The 16,092-nt window shown below is 45.7% G+C and overlaps 1 protein-coding gene across 1 annotated transcript in view; it reads right to left on the bottom strand.

The window, feature by feature from the left end:
- Positions 1–16,092, bottom strand: part of LOC119973338 (ATP-binding cassette sub-family D member 2-like) — a 122,768-nt gene that overhangs the window by 64,769 nt on the left and 41,907 nt on the right. The window contains exons 4-5 of the mRNA XM_038811221.1: positions 15,667–15,832; positions 13,637–13,731 (exon numbers count right to left, since the gene is read on the bottom strand). Of these exons, the coding sequence (XP_038667149.1) occupies positions 13,637–13,731; positions 15,667–15,832 (261 nt within the window). The remainder of the gene's footprint in view (positions 1–13,636; positions 13,732–15,666; positions 15,833–16,092) is intronic.

The following is a 16,092-nucleotide window of genomic DNA, read 5'->3' on the forward strand; positions in this document are numbered from 1 at the left end:
GAGGCATGTGGGGGAGATGGGGGCGTCTGTCTGGGTGCCAATCTGCGACAACCATCGGTTTGCCCCCGGCAGTATGGATGGGGGGTTCCGAGTATGGCGGCGAGCAGGGGCGGGAAGGGTGGGTGATATGTTCCTGGAAGGGAGCTTCGCGAGTTTGAGGAGCTTGGAGGAGAAATTTGGGGTGGTAAGGGGAAATGATTTTAGATACCTACAGTTGCGGGACTTTGTTCGTAGACAGGTCCCATCTTTCCTGCGCCTCCCGCCAATGGGGATCCTAGACAGAATAGTCTCTGGGAGGGATGAAGGGGAGGGTAGAGTCTCGGGTATTTATAAGGTGCTCATGAGGGAGGAAGGGTCCCAGACAGAGGAACTGAAACTTAAATGGGAGGAGGAGATAGGCGGGGAAAATGGAGGATGGGCTGTGGGCAGAGGCCCTGAGTAGGGTAAACTCGACCGCGACATGTGCTAGGCTCGGGCTGATCCAATTTAAGGTCGTTCACCGGGCCCATATGACGGTGGCTCGGATGAGCAAATTTTTCGGGATAGAGGACAAATGCGCTAGGTGCGCGGGAGAACCAGCGAACCATGTTCACATGTTTTGGGCATGCCCTGAGCTGAGGGGGTACTGGGAGGGATTTGCGGGGGTCATGTCCCAGGTGCTAAAAACAAGGGTGGTGATGAGCCCAGGGGTGGCAATTTTTGGGGTTTCGGAAGACCCGGGCGTCCAGGGGGAGAAAGAGGCCGATGTGCTGGCCTTTGCTTCCCTGATAGCCCGGCGACGAATATTATTGGCGTGGAGGGACTCAAAGCCCCCGAAGACGGAGTGGTGGCTTGCGGACATGTCGAGTTTCCTGGGGATGGAAAATATCAAATTCGCCTTGAGGGGTTCTGTGCAGGGGTTCACCCGGAGGTGGCAACCATTTATTGACTTCTTTGCGGGAGAGTGAGCGTCAGCAGGGGGGGGGGGGGTTAGAGTAGAGTAGGAGGGAAAATATGGCGGGTAGTACCGGTGGGAGGGGAGCGGGCTTGTGCAATATGTTACGGTGGAAGTATTGAAAGTACGTGGATGTTTGCACATTTTTGCCTTTTTTGCTTCCTTTCTGATGATGTCTGTAACTGTTTATAAAGCCAAAAACTACCTCAATAAAATTGTTTATTAAAAAAAAAGAACAGTACAGCACAGAACAGGCCCTTCGGCCCTCGATGTTGTGCCGAGCAATGATCACCCTACTCAAGCCCACGTATACCTATCCCAGTAACCCAACAACCCCCATTAACCTTATTATTTTTTAGGACACTAAGGGCAATTTAGCCTGGCCAATCCACCTAACCCGCACATCTTTGGACTGTGGGAGGAAACCGGAGCACCCGAAGGAAACCCACGCACACACGGGGATATTCCTGAATGTTAAGTTCCCAGTTTTGATCTTCTTGTAACCATGTCTCCGTATTGGCTGAGATCATAGCCATCTACCTTGATTTGCGCCGTTAGTTCATCTACCTTACTCGGAATGCTTTGTGCATTATAATACAACGCCTTTAGGCTCGCCTTTTTGCCATTTTTGATCAACCATAATTATTCTTTGTAATGTGGTCCTATTTGCCTCTCACCCTTGATTAAACTATCTGCCATTTTACTGTTCTTTCCTTTATTACTGCCCTTGTATCCAGTTCTCTAGGGTGCTTCTTCCCTTGTTCTTGCTACTACAGAATATCACCCTTTCAAACTATAAACCAAAAAAGGCCTTACAGACTATAAGTAATAAAAACAGTAAATATATACCTGACCTTGCCTACTACTTACCAATCAGCTCTCTCCCCTGTAACCTCTACTGCTGCAGCAGGGCAAGACCACTCTTTGCAGATTTAAAAAGTTAGAAAGGAAAGGGGAAAAAAAGCACCACTTTCCCCTCTGCACCGCATTCCCACTGTGCCCCAAATTCCCAAGATCCACACTCACTCTGGTTGTGTCTCACTCAGGAAGTGTTTTCTCCCGTTGCTCCTGCACAATGCTCATTGTTTTGTGCAATCTTTGGCGATTGCAATGACGGAAGAGGTAGCAATCAATACCCAGGTTATGGGTTTATATTGGTGCGGCATTGACTATTAAATTGGAGGAATTGTGAAAAGACTGGGATTTTACACCAAACAAAAACCGACCTGCAGGCTTTTTTGCAGCAGCAGCTACAGAAGACAGCCATTAGGACCGGTCCACCAACAGAAAAAATAGCGAGCATTTAAAGCGGGTCCCTAGTTGTCATTCAGTCTGAGGTCATTGCTGCCGTAGAGCTTGTAACCCCAAGATTTAATCTCGCAACCCCAATGGGATTGAGACCCACTGTTTTGGAAGCCCTGGCTTAGAAGGACAATGGCAGTGAGTGCATGGAAATACCGCCACCTCCATGTTTCTCTAACCCCTACCTGCAAACACTGGCATTCCGACATCAACACTGGTCAAAAGACTACAAGTTTCTACCTAACATTCCTGCAGGGTGCAGTGGTTCAAGAAGGTAGTTCACTAATAGCTTCTCAAAAGAAATTAGAGATAGGCAATAAATTCTGACCTTGCCAACAGTGCCCACGGCCCATGAATTAATTTTTAAAATATGAACGATATTCTTGGTTGCTAAGTACTTCAATAAGATCTCTCAAGCCACTAATTCTGAAAAATAGCCACTGAATCTACTTCAGGATAATCTAATTTGGTGGAGACAGGATCTATAACAAGTTCAGCATGAGGATAACGTTACACTTCATTGGAAACCTGCTCTCACATTCCTTTGATTCTTTTGTGTCAAAAACATAATCTGATATCTACAGTACACATGCCAGCGTGAGTTTCTGATTTGTTGTTAAATCTGATGATGATATATTGTCTGTCCAAACACATATTGCCCAATTTTGTTTCCAAACTAAATGGAGCAGTAGCGATATAAATGATTCCTAAAGATTATGGTACCAAATATTGTTTTCTTAAATATTTTTATTCAGTTTTATATATAAAACAAAACACAAAGAAAAAGGAGCAACAGAAGAAACCGCCCCCCAACTCTACTAACGAGTAACTCAATCGTCCCTCCTCAAGGTGAACTTAACCTTCTCAAGATACAGAAACTCCATCAGGTCCCCAGCCACACTGAGGAACACGCGGAGAAGCTGACCTCCACCCCAACAGGAGCCGCCCGTGAACAATCAGCAACATCCACCCCACCTCCTTTTGCAGCTCCAGCAGGTCCGACATCCCAAATATAGCATCCAGCAGATTGGCCTCCAACACCAAGTGCAAGCAAGAAGACCGGTAAACACTGGAATAAAAATAAAAACCATGGCAAAACATTCATCTTTACTGACTGTACCGGGCCAGCCAATGACGGGGGAGACTGTCCCACCTCAACAGATCCGCCTTGACCCTGCCCACCATGCTCGTGAAAGTGAATTTACAGAGCAGTGCCCAATCCCTAGGCACCCCCACCCGCAGATACCTGAAGTGAATAGTCGTCATATGAAATGGCAATACCCCCCAGGCCAGCTCCCATGCCAGGCGGGTGGGGGGGGGGGGGGGGGGGACCAAAAAGCACTTGCTTGTCTCCAAATTCAATGAGTATCCCGAAAACGGCCCAGATCGCTTGAGCAGCCCATTATATCCCCCAACTGTGGGAACGGTTGGAAATACACAGCAGAAGGTCGTCAGTATACAGGGACACCTGACGATCCAACTCCCCATCCTCCTCCCATTTATCAGAGCTCCTCAGCGCAATGGCCAAGAGCTCTACCGCCAGCGTAAATGAAAGGGGGGGGGGTACATGGGATATCCCGGTCTCATTTCCCTACGCAGCTGAAAATATCCTAAGTTCACCTCATTCGTACGAACAGTGGCCTTCGGATCCTTGTATAACTTGACCAATGCCACAAACTTAGGCCCAATCCCAAACCGCTCCAACACCGCAGCCAAATAACTCTTCTCTACCCAATCAAACATCTTCTCCGCATCCAGCACCAGCACCAGCACCACCACCACCTCCTGCTTCCCCCTGTTAATGAGGAGAGCACCATGTTCAGCAAGCGCCACACATTCAAGGCCAACTTCCTACTCTTTACAAATCCCGTCTGATCCTCCCCAACCACCTGCGGGAGGAACCCCTCCAGTCTCAGTGCCAACACTTTGGCAAGAATTTTGGCATCTATATTTAACAGGGATATTGCCGATATAATCCACTCCACTGTATCCTTTTTTTAAAAAAAAAATCTAAATAAATGCCTGTCCCATCGTCTCCAGAAGCGCCCCCCAAGTATCGGGTCCTCAAACATCTCCACCAACATCTGTGCCAGCCTGCCTGAAAACCTCTTACAAAATTCCACTGGGAACCCATCTGGTCCCTGTGCTTTACCCGTTTGCATTTTCCCTATCGCCACCCAAACCTTCTCTATCTCTGTGGGATACACCAGCCACTCCAAAACTCCCTTGTATCCGACTCTACTCCCGGGGGCTGCAATAGATACAAACCTCTTTTAAAACTCCTCAAATAATAATAATAATCGTTTATTGTCACAAGTAGGGTTCAATTAAGTTACTGTGAAACCCTATGCAGCTGCTCTGGCTCGGTCACCAGGCCCTTCACCTCATCCCAGACCTGAACAATCTCCTGGGAGGCTGCTTTCCAGTGGAGCTGTCCCGCTAGCAAGCGACTAGCCTTCTCCGTGTACTCATGCACCACACTCTTTGCCCGTCTCAACTGGCGTACCGTTTTGCCTGTGGATAAAAGATCAAACTGCGCCTGCAGTTCCCTTCTACTGGCCAAAAGGGTGGGACCTTTCTCATACCTCTCCAACTTCCAAAATTTTGTCCACCAGCCAACAGCATTCCCCTCTTGCCTCCCTATCCACCTGCGCCTTACAAGAGATAATCTAGCCACTTACCACCGCCTTCAACACCTCCCATACCACCGACAGCAAGACCGCCCCATATTTATTGAAACCCACATAATCGTCAATCATCTTTGCCACCCTTACACAAAAAAACAGAACCCAAGCAGCCCCACATCCATCCTCCACACAGGCCTCTGTGCAGGCCCTTTCTCCAAGACAACATCGACCAGGTGCGGAGCGTGATCTGAAATAATGATCGCCGAGTATTCCGCTGTCCTCATCCCCGACAACAATGACCTCCCCATAATAAAGAAATCAATCATGGAATATACATTTGCACTGGCCCGGATGGCCGCCAACATCGTCTTCATAAACGCTACCTCATCCCAATTCGGTGCTTACACACTAAACAACACCACCAACCTCCTCTCCAAATCGGCCATTACTATAATGTATCTTCCCCCTGATCTGCCATCGCCTTCTCCATCTCTGAAACGTAATTCTCTTACCCACTAATACCCACTACCCTCCGAGCCCTGCTATCAAAGCCCGAGTGAAAAACCTGGTTGACCCAATATTCCGACGCCTTACCTGATCCTTCACTCTCAGATCGGTCTCCTGCAGTAGCACCACATCTGCTCTCAAGCTCTTTAAATGCGAAAAAACCCTCGCCTGTTTCACCGGCCCACCCAACCCCAGCATGTTCCACGTTACCACTCTGACTGGGGGTCTTTCACCACATCCCCCCTTCTCCTTGCCAAGATCACAATGTGGGGCATATCTGCTTCCCCCATCCCAACCCCCCCCCCCCCCCCAAACATCTTAGGTCCACCATGCACCCAAAATGGCTCCCAGATCCACCCCAAGAATGGGACAAAGCTCTGTCCCTAGTCACCGTCAACCAACTAGCCCCCCCCATCCCAGAAATACCCCAACCACTTCCTCCAGAAATCACTCCTCTCTGCATCTCCCCCCGTTCATATCTCTAGGCCCGTCAAAACATGGCCACACAGGCTCGGCTGGCTGCAGCCTCTCCCTACACCTCACTCCCATTCACTGGGTAAATTAAGTTTGCTGGCAAGGTGGCCCCCACCAGAGCCCAGTCCCCTCCCACATACCTAACACAAAATCCAATACTAAAAACCTCCAGACCCAATCTTTGTAAACAATAATGCATCAACACAAAACAGAGGACGAAACCCCCAACACATTATCACACTGTCCAAAAACCACCCCCTCCCAACCTTAACATGAGAGATCAAATTTCAAACTCAATTCAGCCCCAGTCTTTCAGCCCTCACCAACGCCTCCTCAAAGAAATGGTCCTTGGAGTTTTACGTAACCCTCAGCTTCCCCGGGTAGACCACCCCTCTTGTAAACACCACTCTTGTAAAGAGCTTCCTTTAACCTGTTTAAGGCCATCCACCTTCTTGCCAGCTCCTGGTATATACGAATACCACTGCTTTCCCACCTCACCTCCTGATTCTGCTTGGCCCACCTCAAAGCCCTCTCCTTCATCGGATAGCTGTGAAAGCAGACTATCACAGCTCTTGATGGATCATTCACCTTTGGCTTCGGCCTAAATGATCGATAAACCTTATCCAGCTCAAAGAGGGAGATGTTCTCCTCCTTCCCCAACAATTTGGTGAATATCCCTGAAAAGTACTCAGCTGGCCTCAGGCCGCCCCATGATCCGACGATTCTGCTGCCGTGACCTGTTCTCCAGGTCCTCCACTTTGGCTCTCAGCCCTTTATTATTTTCCTCCACTTTCAGCAGTTCCTCTTCCGAGGAGAGCTGGCTGTTGTGCTCAACAATGCCTCCTCCATCCCTTTCAACACCTCACCGTGCACCCGCACCATTGCCGACATCTAGGGGCCTCACGGTAGCATGGTGGTTAGCATCAATACTTCACAGCTCCAGGGTCCCAGGTTCGATTCCCGGCTGGGTCACTGTCTGTGTGGAGTCTGCACGTCCTCCCCGTGTGTGCGTGGGTTTCCTCCGGGTGCTCCGGTTTCCTCCCACAGTCCAAAGATGTGCGGGTTAGGTGGATTGGCCATGCTAAATTGCCCGTAGTGTAAGGTTAATGGGGGGATTGTTGGGTTACGGGTATACGGGTTACGTGGGTTTAAGTAGGGTGATCATTGCTCGGCACAACATCGAGGGCCGAAGGGCCTGTTCTGTGCTGTACTGTTCTATGTTCTATCTTATCGTATCGTATCGCCAGCGTATCGTCCACTGACTGTTTGAGCATTCCCATTATCTGCTTCTCATGCTGCTCAAAATGCTGAACAAACTGCCACTCAAACTCCACTGCCATCACCTCAGCCAGCATACCCATCATAATGAGTGTAGCCCCGCCTGGCGAGCTTGATATGTAATATACTGGCCAAACTCTGCAACCTACTGTCGAGGTGGAAAATTTAAATGGCCTTAAGATTATTTAGCTCGAGAGATAAAGTGCTTCAAGAACACAAGAAATAGGAACAAATGTCAGTGGTGGGATCCCTCTATCATTCAATAAGGTTATGGTTGATCTTGCACCCCAATTCCACTTTCCTGCCTGATCCCATAATCTTGATTCCTTTAGAGTCCAAGCATCTATCCATCACAGCCTTGGCTAAACTAGAAATGAAGCACCCATAATCTTCTGGGACAGAGAATTCCAAAGCTCACATCATTCAGAAAGAAGAAGTTCTCCATACTTCGGTCTAAAATTATCAACCCCTTATCTTGAAACTATGCCCCCTAGTTCTAGATGCTCCAGCCAGGTTAAAGAATCGATGACTATCCACCTTGTCAAGTCTTCTCAGAACCTTTTAAGATTCAATGAGATCACCTTTCTTTCTTCAAAGCTCCAGAGAGTTATAGGCCCAATTTACTCAACCATTCATCACAGTACAACCTCTCATCCCAGAAACCAACGTGATCCACCTTCCCTGTACCAACTCCAAAATAAGTACATCTTTCCTTAGAGAAGGAGATCAAAACTGCGCACCAGTGTGCCTTATGTAGTCTTGCCAAACGCTAGACACAATTGTTAGCAGGACTTCTACTTATACTCCTGGCTCCTTGTAATAAAGGCTAAAATGTCAACTGCCTTCCTTAATGCTTCCCATATGCATATGCTCATTTTCTCTCAATCTCTTGTACAAGCCACCAATTTCTCAGAATAAACATTATTTTCCCACCATTTAAAAATATTCTGTTGTCCTGTACTTGAAATGAAAAAATGAAATGAAAATCGCTTATTGTCACAAGTAGGCTTCAAATGAAGTTACTGTGAAAAGCCCCTAGTGGCCACATTCCGGCACCTGTTCGGGGAGGCTGTTACGGGAACTACCAAAGTGAAGAACCTCATTTATTCCCAACACAATATTCCATCTGCTGCTTTGTTCCTCACACACCTAATCCCAGGATATCTATTTCAAGCCTCTGTGTCCTTTTCGCAGCTTACTGTCCCACCTAGCTTTGCACTGTCAGCAACTGGATACATCATTCTGTCACTTTGTCGTAAGTAATTTATAAAGACTATTAATAGCGGAGATCACAGCAAAGATCTTTGTGGCAATAGACTAATTACAGCCTGTCACATTGAAAATAACCCGTTTACTCTTGCTCTCGACTTTCTGCCTGCTAATTAATCCTCTATTCATGTTAATATGTTACCCTTACCTTGTGTAATAACTTTCGTGCAGCATCTGATCAAATGCCTTCTGGAAATCCATATATACTATATCCACCGGTTTCCCTTTATCTACCCTGTTAGTTACATCATTTTTTATGATATTGTAAGTGCCCTGTTGTCACATCCCAAATAATTGGGGTTCTTTTCTTACTACACCCAGTGGGTCCTAAACTATGCGGACAAGGCCCGCCCACTCATCCAGTCCACCCTTTTTCCCCTGACGGCCGAGGCTTAACAGGCCTTCAACCGTATTAGAGCCGACATCGCCAAGGCCGCGATGCACACAATCGACGAGACGTTGCCCTTTCAAGTGGAGAGCGACGCATCAGACGTCGCTCTAGCCGCCACGCTCAATCAGGCAGGCAGGCCCGTGGCATTCTTTTCCCGCACCCTTCATGCCTCCGAAATTCGGCACTCCTCTGTCGAAAAGGCCCAAGCCATCGTTGAAGCTGTGCGGCATTGGAGGCATTACCTGGCCGGTAGGAGATTCACTCTCCTCACTGACCAACGGTCGGTAGCCTTTATGTTTAACAATACACAACGGGGCAAGATCAAGAACGATAAATCTTGAGGTGGAGGATCGAGCTCTCCACCGACAACTACGAGATTTTGTATCGCCCCGGTAATCTCAACGAGCCCCCAGATGCCCTATCCCAAGGTACATGTGCTAGCGCACAAGTAGACCGACTCCGGACCCTGCACAACAACTTTGTCACCCGGGAGTCACACGGTTGTACCTCTTCATCAAGGGGCGCAATCTGCCCTACTCGTCGAGGAAATCAGGACAATCACCAGGGACTGCCAGGTCTGTGTGTAGTGCAAACCACACTTCTACCAGCCGGATCGCGCACGCCTGGTGAAGGCCTCCCGCCCATTTGAACGGCTCAGCATGGACTTCAAAGGGCCCCTCCCCTCCACCGATTGGAACACATATTTCCTCAGTGTGGTCGATGAGTACTCCAGATTCGCCTTCGCCATCCCGTGCCCCGACATAACATCTGCCACCGCCGTCAAAGCCCTCAACACAATCTTCGCTCTGTTCGGCTTCCCCGCCTACATCCATAGTGACAGGGGATCCTCATTCATGAGTGACGAGCTGCATCAGTTCCTGCTCAGCAGGGGTATCGCCTCCAGCAGGATGACCAGCTATAACCCCACGGGAAAATGGGCAGGTGGAGAGGGAGAACGGGACGGTCTGGAGGGCCGTCCAGCTGGCCCTACAATCCAGAAATCTCCCAGCCTCCCGCTAGCAGGAAGTCCTCCCTGATGGACTGAACTCCATTCGGTCGCTCCTATGCACTGCAACTAACGACACACCCCATGAACGTCTCTTTGCCTTCCCCAGGAAGTCCACATCCGGGGTGTCGTTCCTGGCTTGGCTCGCAGCTCCAGGATCCGTACTCCTCCGTAAGTACGTACGACTCCACAAGGCAGACCCGTTGGTTGAAAGGGTGCAGTTACTCCACGCTAACCCCCAGTATGCCTACATAGCATACCCCGACGGCCGCTAGGATACTGTCTCCCTCAGGGACCTGGCACCAGCAGGTTCCCCACACACACACCCCTCCGGTCCGCGCACCCAGCAGCACCCCTCCCGGAGTCACCGAGGATCAGACCACCACCGGAATAGCCGCCACCACTGCGTCGCTCCCAACGTCACATCAAGGCCCCGGACCGGCTAAACCTGTAATTGGTTTGGGACTGTTAAAGCACCTTGTACTGGACTTCAACATTTTTTGTGCCTCTGTATATTAAACTTGTTCTGTATATAGTTCTCCGCCACCCCCGTCGGACTCAATTTTAACAGGGGGTGAATGCGGTAATCACCACTGTTGTATATATTACATGTGTGATAAGACCCTATACTGCAGGTACGGGGGTAGACCCTGCTTGCTGCCTCCGCCCAGTAGGCGGAGTATAAATATGTGTGCTCCCCATACAGCAGCCATTTCGCCAGCTGCTGTAGGAGGCCATACATCTTAGTGTAATAAAGCCTCAGTTGTATTCAACTCTCGGCTTTGTGCAATTGATCGTGCATCAGGAGAAGACCTAAGTGGGATCCCTCCTGGGTCCTTTTGTTCTCCAACCTACCTGGTACAGTTCAAGCCCTGTTTGCTGACTGTGATCATCTAGGGATGCCCTGCTGCAGACAGACACGTCTTAAAAGTGCCAAATTCAGCATTACTGTCTCCAAGTCGTCCACATCTTCAAATTGGAAGCATCGAGATCATCAAATTCAGCCTGAAGCCATCCAAGTCATCCAACTACAGACTATTTTTTTATGAACTCTGACAACCTACACTTCCCCATTCTGTAATCTGTGAGTGTATGCGCGCTTGTGCGTGAGAAAGGCGATGCATATTTAATTAATTTAGTTAGATTGGTTTCAGTATTGGTTTCAGTATAATAAAGTTAACCTCTTTGTTGCGCTCAAGAACACCTGATCTATTGGTTCCTTTATGATCACAGCAATGTAATCAGTTAAGTATGAAACAAATCGCCAAGTTCAAATAAAAAGTAAAAGAATTCAACTAAAAAAACCTGCTGCAGTCAGAGGAGAGGGCAAAGTGTGGAGCCACTTCGCCCTTCCTCAGTTAGTTGGTCTTAAGCTAACTGGCCTGCTTTTACCTACTTTTTTTGTCTTCTTCCTTTCTCGACTATGGAAGCTGCTTTGCTATATTCCAATCTGATGGGACCTTTCCAGATCAAGGAAATGTTGAAAATTAAAACCATGCATTTATTATCTCTGCAGCCGCTTCTTTCAGAATGCTAGGATAAAGTCCATCAGACCCTGGTGACTTGCTAGCTTTTAGTTCTAATTGTTTTCCCTGTGCCCTTTCCCAGGTGATGGTAATTGTTTTAAGTTCTTCCTTGACTTTCACCAGCTGATTTTAAAGTATTTTTGTATGTTATTTGTGTCTTCTACGGTGAAGACAATGGCTGAAATTCTCCGGTCATCAGGGTTCACTTTCCTGCTGGCAGTGCACCCCCGTCACTGGATTTCACAGCAGCATGGGGTGACTTCAATGGGAATTCCTGGCCGCGAAACACACGACTGGGGGACTGGAGATTTAATACTTCTGTCATTTGTATTTCCCATTATTAATTCCCCTAGACAAGCTCTCCAGAGGATGGACATTCACTTTAGTTACCTTTTTCCCTTTTAAATACTTTTATATTTCTGGCTAACTTTTGCTCATTCTCCCTAGCACCTCTTCCTCATTACCTTTTTAGTCATTTTTGCAGGTTTTTAAATTCTGGCTTATTTTCTGATCTATCACTAATCTTCACAGAATTGTACACTTTTTCCTTTAAGTTACTGCTATCTTTAACATCCCTCGTCGATCATGAATGGTTCAGTTGTCCTCTGTTCTTTCTATCTCACACGAGTATATCTTTGCTGAACATCATGAAATATCTCCTTAAATGTTCCTCATTGCATTTCCACAGAACCTACCGTTAATCTATTTCTTAGTTCACTTTCATCAGCTATGTCTTTATACCCTTCTATTTATCATTGTTTAAATTTTAAAAGTTAGTGAGACCGACTCTTTGCCCACAAACTGAATGCAAAATTCAATAATGTTATGGGATCACTGCTACCTAGAGGTTCCTTTATTATGCGCCCATTAATTAACACTGCCTCATTGCATACGAGTCATGAATAACCTGTTCCTCAAAGGAATTGTCCTGAAAAACACTCATGAACACATCAGCCAATCTATATGTAGATTAAAGTCACCCATGGTAATTGCAGTGCCTTTCTTAGAAGCCCTCATTATTTCTTCCCATGTACCCCATCCTAGAGTGTCATTATTATTTGGGGGCCTATAAACTATTCCCACTAGTGACTTCTTCCACTTGCTATTTAATATTTATACCCAAACTGATTCTACATCTTGATCTTTAGAAAAAGGTCATCTCTCACTATGGTACTAATATCATCCTTAAGTAACAGAGCAACGCCACCACCTTTTTCTAGTCTTATGTCCTTCCAAAATGTCAAGTACCCATGACTATTCAGGTCCCAGCATCGGTTACTTAGCAACCATGTCTCTGCAATGGCTATCAGGTCATTTATATTTACTTCTACTTGAGCCGACAATTCATCGGTTTTGTTACGAATGCCATAGACATTGAGGCCATTTCGCTATTTTTGCAAACTCTGGCCTACTCTGCTGTCTTAATTTTGTACGTTCTGCCCCTTCCTGCCAACTCCCTTTTTGGCATTGCTCTTATTTCTACCTTGCTCTTTTACCTTGTCCTCTAATTTATCATATTTTCTTTCTAGTGATCCCTCCTCCCCATTATTTAGTTTAAAGCCTCTCGACCTCCCTATTCATACAGCTTGCCAGAATACTGGTCCCAGCACAGGTTCATGTGAAGACTGCCCCAACAATATATCTCCCACTTTCCCCAGTACTGATGCCAGTTTCCCATGAATAGAAACCCATTTCACCCACACCAATCTTTCATACACATTAAATTTCCAAAACTCCCTTTGAGGTTCTGCTTTTTAATTTAGCTCCTAAATAATCTTCGAAATAAAACTCCTTGGCATTAACCATGCCTCTTGTCATCTGATTCCACCTATATTTTCATTAATTATACACAAGCTTTCATCTTGTATCTCCTTGAACAGCAAGAAAAAATAAAAAATGATTTAGAAAAACATTTATTGCAAAACTAGAGACTCCTTGTTTTCTGACTGTTGTGTTGTTAGAAACTTTTCAGGAAACTACTGCTCCATCTTAAAAACCACATATATCTTCCAAACTTTCAACCAGTCTATCAGATAAAAACGGGGAGAGAAAGTTTGTCTATATTTACATTACCAATGCCTTTCCAAGAATCACTTAATTTATATATGTTTCATGCTGACAACAAGATTATCATGAGTGTGAAATAAATTTGCAAGTTAATTAACTACTCCTTCTGAATGTTCATACATATACGAAATAAAGTAGCTGACGTTGAAGGCTTAAAAACAATACACCACAAGTTGTTCTAATGCACAATAATGCAGTGTTATTGTCCAACCAACATTACATTAAATATGCTCAGTTTGAATACTTAAAGCTTACCTTGAAGTTTAAGCTGGAAATAACAACCTCCCCATTTGGGGTAATAATTGGAACATTCTCACAGACAATTCCCACATCAACGTCGATAACTTGTCCTGACAGACAAAATAAAATGAAAGAATTGTTCCAAATAGTACAGAACACCATCGGGCCATTACGTTTGTATCTGCTTGAAAATTCATTAATCGTGCTCAACTTGGCTCCAATACCTACTGCTGTGAAGTATTTCATATCCATACAATTTCTTGCTTGAAAAAATTCCTCTTAATCACCTCTCTGTTCTTTAGTACTAACCCTAAATCGATACCTCCTTTTTACCAATTTACTAACCAATTAAGCAGTCTTTCATATTATCTTAAAGATTTTCATAATGTGACTACAATTTTCTTTTCCCTCCATCTCTACGAATTTGAATTTAAGAACATCTCCCACCATAGCTAGGTTTTTATTCCTCATATCATTCTTGTGAATCCCCATTACTTTTCCATTGGCTCTGATAAACGTGTATACGATGTGGTGTCCAGAACTGAGTAGGATTACAATGTCACTGAACCAAAGCCTTCTATAGGTTCCTCATAATTTCCACGTTTTTGTATGAAATTCTCCTATATATAATATCCAGTATCCAATTTGCCTTGATATGCCAGTTTTCACTGACACTCCCATATTTAAAGATGTTTGTAATCAGAGATTGTGCTGTTCCTCGCTTCCATTACAGGTTCATCTCTTTTTTCCCATATTTATCTACTTCATATTCATCAGTTGAATGATATTTGGTGGTTCAAAAATGCACATCTTATCATGAACCTTTGCACATGCACATTCCAAATCAGAATTTGCATTGCAGTTGAATGTTGAGGGAAAAGCTGTTTTGAGTTTACTGGACATGTGATCATTATTGGGGAGGAGGTCAGGGCATTAGTGAGCTCACATTTCAAAAACAAAATTGTAGCTTTAAATTTCTCGATAGCTAGGGCGGCACAGTGGCTAGCACCACTGCATCACGGCACCGAGGACCCGGTTCGATCCCGCCCACGGGTCTCGGTCCGTGTGGAGTTTGCACATTCTCCCAGTGTCTGCGTGGGTCTCACTCCACAGCCCAAAGATATGCAGGATTAAGTGGATTAGCTACGCTAATTAGCCCCTTAATTGGAAAAAAAAATGTTTTTTTTGTAAATAAAAAATTCCTAGACATCCACTTCCAAATTCAATGATTTCTGGCAATAAATGGCTCACCCAGCTGTTCATCATTCCGTTCAAGTCTGCATCCCCAGGACTTAAAGGAGCAAAGATGAGGGTGGTATCGGGGGAAATGGCCAGGGTTAAAGGCAACAATGGTTTTAATGGGGGTTGGGTGTCAAAGGTGGAAGTGAGGGTGTGGTTGAGCAGATCGGTAAGCTGCAGAAATGTCCTGTGCAAATAGCTGGACAGTTGGAATTTTGAAGGTGTGGTTGTGAATTAATTGAGAAGGAGTTGCTTCTAGGGGTGGGCACAAAAGGCAGGAGGGTTGCGAGGTGGAAGGTGGTGTTGGTGGATAGCAAAGCCAATAAGAAATCCCCTCTCTCAACTGCATCTCCCACTCCCAATAGCCACTCTCCTACCTCCAATTTCCTGACCTACTCTGTCAAGCTGATATAAAACAGCTGGCAGCAGGGAGGAAACATGCTGCAGGACACATTCCAAAGTCTCTGGCCAGGCGCATGTGCAGCATCAATATTATCTTGCACATTTAGTGTGGTGGTGGTGTGGGGGTGTGGGGGGGCAAGGTACTTGGGATGAGTCTTCAGACATCATGCCAGCAGTCACAGTGAATCTAGTGTGGAAATTATGCAGAACATGTCAGACATGTATTAAAGGCAGTAGAGCCAACATTCAAGGTCATCGTTCAAAAACAGATTATGGGCAACAGTTATGAGAAAATATATCCTGATCAGCAATTTTATATTAACATATTTGAATTAATGCATTTGCAGATTTTAAATTCCTAACACAGATCTGAAACCTGGTGTTTTACTTAAACCACTGATTACCTTTTTGTTCCAAAGGACCTTCAATGTGTAATCCATGTTTCACTTTGGTGCAGTCAGTTTCAATTTCCTGATCGACTGTGGACCTCTTATATATTCCCCTCTGAACTTCATCAAAAACAGAAAATAAGTTGTGCACTCGAGCTGTGTAGCCTGCCAATTCAGTGATCTACCAAATTACAATTAGAGTAAAATTAGATACTCTATCATTTGGACAAAACATTATTTCTTTTAAATACAATGGATGATTTACTGAATTGTTTTCTTTATTTCTGGGAAGAAATTTGTTTGTGTTCTGCCACATCAATTCCTGTAAGCCGGTTGCTACCTGTGCAACCCACACAGCTTCCATCATTAATATCTCTGAAGAACACCACACAGACATAGCAAGACAAATATGTCTTCCCATGACTTTAATTTTCATGGTGA

The sequence above is a fragment of the Scyliorhinus canicula genome, chromosome 11, assembly GCF_902713615.1.
Source record: "Scyliorhinus canicula chromosome 11, sScyCan1.1, whole genome shotgun sequence".
NCBI lineage: Eukaryota > Metazoa > Chordata > Chondrichthyes > Carcharhiniformes > Scyliorhinidae > Scyliorhinus > Scyliorhinus canicula.